We start from the raw sequence: 13,009 nt of genomic DNA on the forward strand, positions 1-13,009 counted from the left end.
TTGTTCAGGTTGAAAAACTTCAGTCTCTCCCAGCTAAGGTTTCCTCCATACTTTATGCAGAAAGGAGGTGCCAGCTATCCCAGCTGAAGAGACGCAGGTGCCATTGCAAGGAGGTTATTATTCTCTTGAAGGTAACTTAGTACTAAAAAAGGAAAGAAAGATGGGGCAGTAAAGATAACTATCATTTAGGAGAAAAGGAAATTAGTCTTCTAATAACTCCTTTTTTAACGGATCCAGTTTTGTGGGCGGGGACATTACCTCCTGTCAGTTAATCAGCTCTTGTTCTAGCATCTTCTGAGGAGGCCACAGCATCCTAGACCTTTCAGCTCCTTAGGGGCAGAAGACCTGGACCCAGGGTCTTGCTCTGACAACCTCAGGGTTTCGCGCCCATAAACTATTTTCTCTGGGCCCAGATTTTCTTATTTGGAAAACCAGGAACACATGAGATGACATTTCTCAAAATATTTTGCGAACTCCACTGTGCTACACAAAAACAAGTTATCTTTGTAATATTGTCATTATTTTCATACATTACAACCTATTTAAACTTCCAACTGCCAGGTTTTACTTGCTTCTAAATGTATCCATGGTGCCATTACTTGACTCAAACAAGTGTTAATGTGTCATATCAACTCTGATTAACCTTCACGGAATCCCTTTGACAGCATGTATTGATTTTAATGTCTTTATTCTCAACCTTTCAGGGGCTTCTGTGGTCCAGTTCCTTTGTATCTAGGATATAGATATCTCTCCTATATGCTCCCTGCTGATATGTGAAATCACAGCTTTTGTCAACTGTTTTACGCCGTGTGTGATATTTCAGTAATAAATATAGTGCTGGCAGGAGTAAGTCTGTTTCTGCTTTTGAACGATCTTTGCTGTATGTGACACAGTCTTTAGCGTTATTCTTTCACACATCTGCTAAACCTTTGAGGGAATTCCGAGTTACATTAATTTGAGAGGCAATTCTATTTATGTACTATAACATTTTGTCTTTCTTCCTTTCTTGTGTTGTAATTTTCAAACAAAACATATAATTAAGATTTGGGTTGTGAGTTCAGTTAATTTCCATGATCAGGAGAATCTATTAATGGAATTTTCATGGTTGGCAGAAAGGATATTATTGCAATATTATGGACATCAAGGGTGCTAATGAAGAAGAGAAGCGTTATGGAAAAAAAAGAAAAACCCTCCTCTTTCTTTTAAGATACACTTTGTACTTAATAAGAGTAAAGAAAAATAAAATCTTATCATTCATTACTTAACATTAATCAAAAAATATTATGCAAATGTAGTTGTGTATTTAAATTCTATTTGTGCCCGAAGAACCAGTTCTCAAATGCTGGCCTAGTCACCCACTAGCACCTGGGTACTGGCTAAGTTCATTAATCTTTCTCAAGTTGAGTTTTCCCATCTCCAAGTGGAGAAAATAGTAAAAACTGCCTAGCAGGGACACAGGGAAAATAAACATAATCTATTTTGATCACTCTTAGTACAGTGCACGGCCGCAGGTGCTCAATAAAAGTTATTTGATCATGTAACACAGAATTTCTGTCTATCATAACACACCTAAATAGTAACTCCAGTCTGCTTGGTTATAGTTTCAATATCTCATTTGATATCAAGCAGTAAGTTGGGATTTGTAAGACTTGATATAACAATTATCATCATGGCTATCATATATGACTGAAAAAGGTTAAAAATTAAACAAAAATATGCCAAAGGTAATTAAGACCCAAGTGGCTATTCTAAAATGATCTAATAATTTTACGTTAAAATAATTATAACCTCAAACTTCTAAGTCACTGCTGTGGTCTAGGCTTGAATCCCAGCAGTGGGACCTGGAACAGACCCTGACCCTCTCTCTCAGCCCATCTTCTCGCAGGTAGAAGGGAAAGAGTGAGCAGAATGGTGCCAGTTCTCCCTGAGGCCCACCCCTCTAGGGGCAGGCTCAGTACCCTCGGGCACTTTACCCTGGGCTGTCTCACTTTCCTTCGTCCATAAGCACTGGTGTAGCAGAGTCACACTTACAGAGTTGTAACAGAATGAGGGCAGATAGATCGCACCCAGCTCTCAGCAAGTACTCAACAAAGAACGCCATTTCTCCTTATTTCTATTGCCATCCAGGGTTACTGTGAGCACTTTGTTATATGACACAGGAGTCCAGCCTATCATATCGTGCCTGGATAACAACCCGAGTTTGTCTAATGATAACCTCATTTCAGTAATTCATGTGACACTATGCAGTAAGCTAGGATTTATAAGACTTGATCTGACAATCATCATCATGGTTACCAGGTATTATCAAAAGAGGTTAAAAGCGAAACACATATGCCAAATATAGGTAAAATAAAATAATTTAAATTTAATATAAATTTATATAGCTATATAAATACAAATTATAAATTACACAAATATTAATATAAAAGTAACTTTAAATAGAAAAACATAAAATGTGACCTGTTAATGGTATATTCTTCAAGAATAGAAGCATTTTCCTGGAGACTGTGACTTGATGCCAATAATGACGGTGACAATTTCTATTTCTGTTTGCCTATGTTGCTTTGTCACTGAGTAGGATATATAGACATGTATCTCATACGTTCTGTGTATCCTCCGAGACAGCCAGGTGTTTGCATTCGAGGATGCAGCCTGGAGATGCGAAACAGGGCCCCAAGTGTCCTGCCGACTCAGAGGCAGAGTTGGGGGGTGGCTTTTCCTCTCTCACCTGCCTACTCGCTCTGGGAGGCCACAGGCGTGAAGGGATGCTGTGGAGAGCTGGGGAGGAGCAGCGGGGACCGGAGGAACCCAGCACTCCTGTGGGTTCTAGACTAGCTCACTTGGAAGTGGGAGAAAATGTCTGTTCATTAAGGATCCTGATGTATCTCATTCCAAACTCATCAGAGACCTCTGCCACCAGGGAAGGACACGTGTGCCACCAGGGTCCAGAGAAGGGGTACCAGGATCACAGAATCAGTCATTTCAGGGCCAAGGAACTTGGACTCTAGCTGGCTTTGCCCTGCACTTCGCGGAGGAAGACAGGGGCCCCGAGGATAGTGGGTGGGCCTTGGAGTCACACAATTAACTGACTGCAAAAGATCCAGGCCCTCCCTCTGTACGTGTCAATCAGCTCCCCAAACAACACGAGGCTCCATGGGCCCCCAAGCCTCCAACATCTGGAACTTACTTTTCTTTAACTTTACTTTTTATTATTTTATTTTGTCATGGTAAACATGACAAACATTTAACATGAGATCCACCTTCCTAAATATTTCAGGGTTCAGTACCGTGTTGTTGACAGAAGGCACAATGCTGTAGAGGATACCTCTAGAACGTGCTCACCTTGCTTAGATGAAACTTGATTTCCCCATTTCCCTCTCCATGCAGTCTCTGGCAGCCACACTTGCACTCTTTGATACTATGTATCTGACTATTTCAGATACCTCCTGTAAGTGGACTCACATGTATTTGTCTTTCTGTGACCGGCTAATTTCACTTCTAGCACCAATTTCACTTAATGTCCTCGAGGTTCGTTGATGTGGCCACATAAGGTAGAATTTCCTTCTTTGTTAAAGGCTGAGTGGTATTCCGTTGTACATCTCTACTGCCTTTTCTTTATCCATTCATCTGTAGATAGACATTTAGGTTGTTTCCGCATCCCGGCTATTGTGAATAGTGCTGCAATGAACATGGGAGTGCAGAGTGCTTTTCAAGATCCTGATTTCAATTCTTCTGGATGTGGAGAAATCGGAACCCTTGCATGCTTTGGATGGGAATGCAAAATGATGCAGCCACTACTGGAAACATCGTGGAGGTTCCTCAAACAATTAAAAATAAAACTACCATACGACCCAGCAAGCCCACTTCTACATATGTAAGCAAAAGAACTGAAATCAGAATTGTGAAGAGATAGCAACATTTGGAACTTTAAGAACAGAGTTTCACAGAAAAAACAAATGGCTCTCAATGAGGGTCTTTAACTGTCTGAACTGACCATCTCTTACTGAGATTTAAATAAAGGCATGGAGGTTTAATCAAAGACAAGGACGTATGAATATCACGGGTGAAATATGGGAAATCTTTTCATGAAACTTCAGTTTAAAAATGGTGGCGCAAGAAAAGTTTCTCAAGTCTTTTTATCCCGTTCATACCTGAAATTGAAACCAACTCTTTTTTTTATTGGCTGCTGTAGTGCTCAGGAAATTCAAATTGTTATACTTTTCACAAAGCTGTCCTTTACTGTGTAAATAACATTCCATTAGCATACAGTCATTTGTAATAAGCTTGGACTCAGAGAAGCAGCTGAAGCCCAGGAATAACAATTAAAGAAATGGGAGTAGGAAAGAGAACTCACAGGGAAGGTGAGACCTTGTGGCTGAACGTCAGGGGCATCACCGCACCTGATACAGCAGCTCTAGGAGGGATGAATGATCACCTTCTTCTTAGTGGGGGAGACAGAGACTCAGAAATATCACCTGACTTGTCATCCAGCCAGATATTGGCAAGGAGATAATCAATTTCATGAATCCAAAATCCATAAATTATACTTACAGCCACTACCATTTTTTCCAATTTAAAATGTCCTTACATTTGTTTCTTAATTCTGTTTTTTTTTTTTTTTTTTTTAAAGGAACAGATCTAATATGGAATCAGATTTGTTCTTCCCTATTACAGTAGCTTCTTTGGTTGGAGAGCCCTGCAGAAAATACATGGACTTCCGTATTTTTTTTTTGTCTGTGTTGGGTCTTCGTTTCTGTGCGAGGGCTTTCTCTAGTTGTGGCAAGCGGGGGCCACTCTTCATTGCGCTGGGTGGGCCTCTCACCATCGCGGCCTCTCGTTGCGGAGCACAGGCTCCAGACAAGCAGGCTCAGTAGTTGTGGTTCACGGGCCCAGTTGCTCCGCAACATGTGGGATCTTCCCAGACCAGGGCTCGAACCCGTGTCCCCTGCATTGGCAGGCAGATTCTCCACCACTGCGCCACCAGGGAAGCCCCCTTAATTCTGTTTTTTAATGTTTAATTTAATTTTTATTTTATATTAGAGTACAGTTGATTTATACTGTTGTGTGCCACTATCTTGGTAGAAGACAAAACATCAAAAACAAACATACTTCATGGCCAAAGATTTCTAAACTGCAACCAGAATATGATCAACATATTACTTTACCTAAATAGCTACTAGTTTTTTTTTTTCTTTAAATCTTACAAATTGAACTGATAGGATACATTTTCTAAGCAAAGAAACCAAGCCCCTCCTTCATTCTGCTTATGTCCCTCATTTGGCATTCCTGCCTTAGAAGAGACAGAAACTGGAATAAATAGAAAAAAAAGCCATGCAGGAAAAAAATCAATGCTGCGCTTCTATCGTAAAAGAATAGATTGCTCCAGTGTACCATAATAACACCTTCCTGGCATTACATGGCCAGTAGATTAACTATGGTGGGGAAGAAAAAGAAAACGAAACTAAAATACCTAAAAACTTATATTAGGCTTCTTAGAAACATTCATGATATTACTCTGGATTTGAAAACTGATGTTATATTTTTTCATAAACCGTAATTCTGTAAATTTAGACACAAATAAAGCCAAAATACATGAACATTTTGGAAAGACATTCAGTTTTTACATTTATAATCATATGTATCACACACACACACACACATACTCCAGTGACTACGTAGGAGATAGCCTACTCTTTCCTTAATATAATTTTTCTTTCATTAAACTGTTTTTAAATGTAATAATTGAAGTCAGTTTGCAATAAGAAAATGAAAGACCTGAAATGTTTTCTGAGTTCTTCGTATTGCAAAGTTTTAGAGACTAAAGTGCAAGATCAACTCAGGTCATCCATCCCTGTGGTTTCCCAGCAGAGGAGACAAACCTTGATATGGGAGTGGAGATCCCAGTGTTAAATGTCGAGCCACCGGGAACAGGACTGATATATTTCAGCAAAGAATAAATCTACCACATTTGAACTGTTTTCCTAGAACATGTGGCTGTTCACAGATTCACCTGCCACATTTTCATAAATAATTAAAAATCTTAGCATCTGAAATATCAATAACTACATCATCCTAAACTGGATACTAAGATTTTCCTTGGTTGAAAGCTAGTTCAGGGTGACCTGGAAGGAAGTGCCTCTATAATCAGTGATAGATTCGATTAAAGTTACTGCAAACTTTGCCAGTGCAAAGGGGAAGAAATCTAATTGCAAATCCCAATAACAGAAATCTCCTTGGGTTGGACGTGATATCTGGCAAAGCATCTAATAATCCTCTTCTTCTCTCCAAATTTCCCAAGGCTATCTGGAGTGTGTGGTCTTTGCATCTCACAAAAACAACAACACAGAAACATCCTAAGCCTCAGGAGCCAAGGTTACAAAATTGCTGCAAAGACCAACTGGAAGACCAGTGAGGAAGGGCGCCAAGCCAGACCTTCTCAGGCTGAACCTCTCCACCAAAGCACCTGCACTGTCTTTGCAGCCACTCTGCAGTGCCAGCACCAGGGGCAGACAAATAAAGTGAAAGCCCAGCAGCCTTTGGTGCTCAATCATTCTGACAGATGACACAGGACGAGCAACAACAGGCCCTTGACAAGTGGAATTTTATTTGAGAGTCTAAAGTGTTAAGGGAAATAGGACCCATTAAGGCAGAAGAAAAACAAAACCATCGTTTGTCTTTTATTCCCTCAGAATTGGCACCAAATGTGCTCTGACAATGGCCCCATAAAGGTTCTCAATCCTCAGTGTCTCAGGTTTGTCCACATTTTATAACTTAGCGCAGGCCTGATATGATGACCTTATTCCATTTCCCAAACCAAATATAGCGCCCAGAGTTAAGCAGACTGAAGTTTCTGTACTAGCTCAGAAATGAGAACCGGAAAACTCCTGGGGCAGTATATCCCACATGAGAATATTTATTCCAATCAGCCTTCAGGATACTCTGAATTTCCAGTATCTCCTCCAGACATTCTCATTAACCAGAAAGACTTACGTGATTCACAGCATCTAGTGCCTCGATGTGTCATGTCTATGGAGCATTTAATGTTTGCAGTATATCTACTGTCTGCTGAGGATCTTGTGTTTGCAGAACATCTTGTGTTTGCAGAGCATTCAGAGTTTGTAGGACACCTTGTGTTTGCAGAGCATCTAGTGTGTGCTGACTCTGGACTCCCAGCTCTAGACTGTGGGCTGGGGATGAGGAGGGCTACTCACCACACTACAGCCCGCACAGTCAGGACCATTCTCGCAGGTTCTGCGGCGAGCTTGAATGCCGCCTCCACACTGTGCTGTGCACCGTTCCCAGGGACCCCAGCCTGTCCAGAACATGTGTGGGGGGCACAGTAGATGCTCATTGCAGTATCTGTAATGAGGAAACCAAGAGGAAAAAAGCAAGGGTTTAGTGGAACGTGAGGCCACAGGCTTTCCACTCTCTGGCCCTGCACGGAATGTTGAACCCATGGGCATGCTCTGCGTGAGGGGCGTTTCGTGTTCCGGGTGGTCACCCAGGGAAGGAGGCGGATGTGGCGCTGGCCATGCTGTGTGTGCACAGACAATGGGATGCGGAGGAGACAATGAAAAAAATGTTAGACTCACAATGCAGGATGGATCTTCCTGTGCAGCCAATTAGAGGAGAAACAAACAAAAAACCCTTCAAACAGACACCCAAAAAATGAGAACACATAGAAAATACCTAAGTAGGGCATGTATCTTCTAAACATAAACACTGAAAGATAAAGTAGGTTATGAATATAAAGGCAGCAAATTGTATTTGGAATTCATTTCTCATCCTCGAATCAAATAAGGCCCGTAATCCTACTAATATAAGTCAAAGAAAAGTTAGTCTAGTTTTAGCATGAAGCTTCAAGTCACATACTGCCAAGTTATTGTATTTTTAAATTTATTTGTGGACTCTCAGAATGATGTCCAGCTACCTTAATTTAGATGACCACCTGTTACCCAAAAAGAGTTGAATTACTATTGACAATTAGTCCTATTTTTCAGTGATTGACTATACTTCTACATGTACAGTCATACTGCCAATTTTTAGCCAAATATACATGGCTTTCCTTAGCCTTAGAAGGATCAAATTTCTCCTCATCTTTAATACTACAAGTGAAATAAAGCGAAGGGAGGGAAACAAACAAAAAATAAGAAGGAAACAACCTGGCAAGGCACAGGTTTACAGCTCATAGGGAAGATGTTATTCTGAATGTAGCCAAACTTAGTGAGACACATTTGGCAATTGTGTCTCGCTAAGTGCTCAAAATCACAAAATGTACTTCCCTATCACAGGTGTGTCCAACCTGAGATGCATACAGGGAAACAGACCCAAGTCCCGGATGTGCAGGATAGAACACACTATCTTTATTTCCTTATTGAAGTAGACTTAATTTACAATGTGGTGTTAATTTCAGATGTATAGCAAAGTGATTCAGTTTATATATATATATATGATATACATTATATATATATTTTTTCATATTCTTTTCCATTATTGTTTATTACAAGATATTGAATATAGTTCCCTGTGCTATACAGTAGGTCCTTTTTTTTTTTAACCTATTTTATATGTAGTACTGTGTATATGTTAATCCCAAACTCCTAATTTCTCTCTCCTCCCTTTCCCCTTTGGTAACCCAAGTTTGTTTTCTATGTCTGTGAGTCTGTTTCTGTTTTGTAAATAAGTTCATTTGTATCATATTTTAGATTCGGCATGTAAGTGATATCATATGGTATTTGTCTTCCTTTCTGACTTACTTCACGTAGTATGATAATCTCTAGGCCCATCCATGTTGCTAGAAATTGCATTATTTCATTGTTTTTTATGGCTGTGTAGTATTCCATTGTACATGAATATAACATCTTCTTTATCCATTCATCTGTCCATGGACACTTAGGCTGCTTCCATGCCTTGGCTATTGTAAATAGTGCTGCTATGAAGTGGGGTGCATGTATCTTTTTGAATTAGAGGTTTTTTCCTGGCTATGTGCCCCAGAGTGGGATTGCTGGATCATATAGCAATTCTTTTTTTATTTTTTTAAGGACACTCCATACTATTCTCCATAGTCAGAAAACACTATCTTAATGAGCAAAAACTAGAGGTAAACAGCTGATTTCCAGAATGTAAGAGAGGTAATTCGGGGAACGTAGTTTCCTGACAGCAAATGTTGATACGATTCAACCGCCTTCCCATCAAACCAGGGACATTTAATGAAGAATGTGATGGATTCCGTAACAGGTACAGCCATGAAAAGCAAGAAGCCAGGCCAAGCTGAAGGGAGTCAACAGGATGAAGCAAGTGAGCATCAGTGGGCGTCCTGGAAAAGAACAGAAGGTAGGAGTGGGAAGAGTGAAGTAAAAAGGGGATTGAGGGGCTTCCCTGGTGGCGCAGTGGCTGGGAGTCCGCCTGCCGATGCAGGGGACACGGGTTCGTGCCCCGGTCTGGGAGGATCCCACATTCCGCGGAGCGGCTGGGCCCGTGAGCCATGGCTGCTGAGCCTGCGCGTCCGGAGCCTGTGCTCCGCAATGGGAGAGGCCACAACAGTGAGAGGCCTGCGTACCGCGAAAGAAAAAAAGGTGATTGAGGAGAAGTGAATAGAAAAAGGCAAAAGGAGTGGAATGATCTATCTTTACATGAATAGGGTGGAAGAATTTGAACTTTATTTGCAAGGAAGCAAGGAAATCCCACCAAGCTCCAGAGACAAAATAGCACCGTCAGAGTTAGAGTGAAGGCTGGACTACAGGAGTTGGTGTCTCCTCATCCTGCTGGCACTGGAGCCCCTGAGGTGAGAGGAGCTCTCCATGCCTGAGTGAGGGGTCTGAGCCTCCAAAGGCTCAGGGTGAGGGGTCACGTGCAGGACGAGTTTCTGGAGCAGATGCCGGCCAGGAGGGCATAGATGCCAGCCACCTGAGGGAGAGATAGCCCAAGGTGAACAAAGAGGGTGGTGATGGCAAGGGAAGGGACGGGACATCACATCCACGGCGTCTGGTAGAATGGGAAAAGATGGCAGCCATGTGGACTACAGAAAAGCAAATAAGTAAACAGCAGAGTCCAAAGTCAGCCTCTCAAATGTAAGGAGGAGGCATGCTTCTAGGGAGAGAGGCTTGATATCTCACAGCGGAAGGAGCCTTCAGAGAGTCGAGAACCAATCAGGAAATGGTTAGGTCTCTAAATCTCCACATGAAAGAGTAGCCAGTGCAACTGAACACTTATCACTCTTCCTTGTGTGCTTGACTGTTTAAGACAGATAGTCCTCTGGGCCCTGAGTCTGGGAGCTCAGGACTCTGGACAGTTTCACATGTGGGAAGGAAGGGGAAGGAGGCTTCTAATTAAGAGAGTGTGACCTCTAGATAGAAGAGCCAAAACAACACTGAGGACACGATAGATGAAAAGCATCTGACCTCAGGAAGCCTGTGCAGATGTGTAGTTACCATAAGTAAAGCAAAGCATCCTGACTCCTTAGTGATTATTAGCATACATGTTGGTGCAAGGATTGTTCTGTGAGGCAACTGCCATTTGTTTTAAGAACGCGTTTGGAAGAAGTAAGTCAAGAAAGCTCAGAACGTCAGAACTTTCAGCATTTAATTCAAAATATCCATGTGTAGCTTCTCTCATTGTGGATAGAAGGCCACCTCCTGTTTCCAAGGTGATTTTGCCCATATTTAAAAAGGAGTCCTTGACTCCTTGACATGAATTTCAGCTTGCAGAAACAAAAACAAACCAACAATAAGAGTAGGGAGGGCAAAGGAAAATCTTACCAAAAATACTTATAAAACCCTCGACTTTTAATAAAAGGCACAGCAACTGAGCTCCCACTTCCCCACAGCAAAATAAATCATAATGCATAAATCCTTTCTCATCTCTGCCTACAGCAGGCCCTCCCTTGAACACACTCAGCATATTATTACAGCTGAAAGTCCACAGCTGGATAATTTGATAACTGCGTGTAGCATAGAAATTTCAACCAGTGTTATAAATGATTTACTTGGCCTCATTTTTAGGTGGTCAACAATGTGCTTTCCCCCTTCTCTTTCTCTTTCTATAGTAGTCCCATGACAAAAGGCACACCAGGATATGTGACTGTCGCCCTCTGCAAGGGAGGTCAGAGGGAACTAGAAATTGCCAGTTTGTCCCTTTATGTCTGGATTTCACTCACGAATTCAACCTGGGAGAGTCTGCTCAGAGGCTAAGTCCTTACAAGCTCCTAACTCTGGATTCTCTGCAATTTCAAGGGAGTACTGTCCCTCTGCCCCCCAACTCCTTCACCCAACAAACACGTGCCATTGAGAGACGTACCTCTTGTTAAACTCCTGATTGGGCCTCTAGTGTCACAAACAACAATGGGCGTCTAAACTTAGTTACCTTGGTGACTCTGGGTGTGCAAGGATTTTTATTAATTTATGGATAAAATAGCTACACAGTAGACCAGCCACTGGTTCCTCATTCTCTAGTCCTTAACACACAGCTGGCTTTTACCAAATGATAAGTTAAACAGTTTTGAAATTTTATTTGCTCTCCTGGACCTCTAGCTTCTTAAAGCACTGACAGTCACAGATACATTTCATGATGCATTAAAAATTAAGATTTTAATTTTACCCATGACTACTCATTCTCATTTTGCACTATAAAAATGAATTAATAGTCCAGCAATATTTCTCCATAAATTATCCATTTTTCCACAAACCTAGTCTCTGTGAAGAGCATTGTCTTTCACAATCCTGTATAGACTAGACTTTCAATACCGTATCATGTTCCTTGTCCTATTTCTCCATGCTACAAATTGTGTTCTGCTGTGGTTCAATCCACGTTGGTTTCTCTTTGGAACCTCTGTTAGCATGAACGAATCAGAGCACTGTTAGAACTATTTTCTTCTTGGTTTGCTTTAAGTGATTGTTCCTTGGCTGGGCCACACTGGGATAATGGAATCTTTTGTGGCACCAGAGAAACCGTACATGTATCGAGTCCTCCATAATATTATTTTTTACCCCAAGGGAAAGCTAAGGGAACCAGTAGGATAGAGTGATGATAATGACTTGCAAAGAGCATCACTTTGGTTCATCACAGGATTAAGTAAACTTGCCCATGAAGACGAAGAAAAATCATATAATAAACCTCCTTGGTTCCTGGGTCTCTTAACTTTGGTAATGCAGTGGAAAGACTCTAGCATGGTCTTCACAAGCCTTGCTTCCTGGAATTCACATCCTGTGTAAACCCCTCCCACTCAGTGTGGGTGGGACCTGGAACTTGCTTCTAACCAATAGAATATGGCAAAGATGACAGGCTGTCACTCCCATGAATATGTTACATAACAGTGTAATGTCCTTCTTTCAAGAAATTCTCTCCCTTGCTGGCTCTGAAGTAGTAAGCAGTCAGATGCGAAAGGCCCAGGTGGCAAGGAATTGTGGGCAGCTTCTGGATAACAGCTTCAGTCCAACGACACGGAAGGAACTGAATGTGGCTGACAACCACGGGATTTAGGAAGCAGTCCCCTCCCCTCTCCTACTGAGCCTCAGATGTGACCACGGCCACAGTCTACACCTTGGTGCACCCTTGTGAGATCCTGAAGCAAAGAACCCAGGTAAGCTCTGTCCAGACTACGAAACCACAGAAACTGTGAGCCAATAAAGCATGTGGTGTTTTAGGCAGCTAAGTGTGAAGTAATATTATTATGAATGACAACTAAGACAGATCTTGGCACCTAGGCATGTAGTGCTACTGTAAGAAATATCTAAAAATATGAAAGAGACTTCAGGACTAGAGAATGAGTAGAAGCAAGCAGAATTTTGAAAAGCATGGTAGAGAAAACCCAAATCACCTTGAACAGACTGTTAGTATACATGTAGACTTTGAAGATGCTGCCAGTGAAGGTTTAGAAGGAGATAAAGAAGTAAAAGTCAACAACAAGAAAGCAAACCCAATTAGAAACTGGGCAAAGGCCTAGACATTTTCAAGAAAGGTATACAGATGGCCAATAAGCACATGAAAAGATGCTCAACATCATTCATCTTAG

The 13,009-nt window shown here is 41.5% G+C and overlaps 1 protein-coding gene across 1 annotated transcript in view; it reads right to left on the reverse strand.

Moving 5' to 3' along the window:
• The window catches only part of SEMA5A (semaphorin 5A), a 349,482-nt gene that overhangs the window by 47,777 nt on the left and 288,696 nt on the right, over positions 1-13,009 (reverse strand). The window contains exon 15 of the mRNA XM_082652404.1: positions 7,212-7,359. Coding sequence (XP_082508530.1) covers positions 7,212-7,359 — 148 coding nt within the window. The remainder of the gene's footprint in view (positions 1-7,211; positions 7,360-13,009) is intronic.

The sequence above is a fragment of the Grampus griseus genome, assembly GCF_964374135.1.
Source record: "Grampus griseus genome assembly, chromosome: 3".
In the NCBI taxonomy this organism is placed as follows: Eukaryota; Metazoa; Chordata; class Mammalia; order Artiodactyla; family Delphinidae; genus Grampus; species Grampus griseus.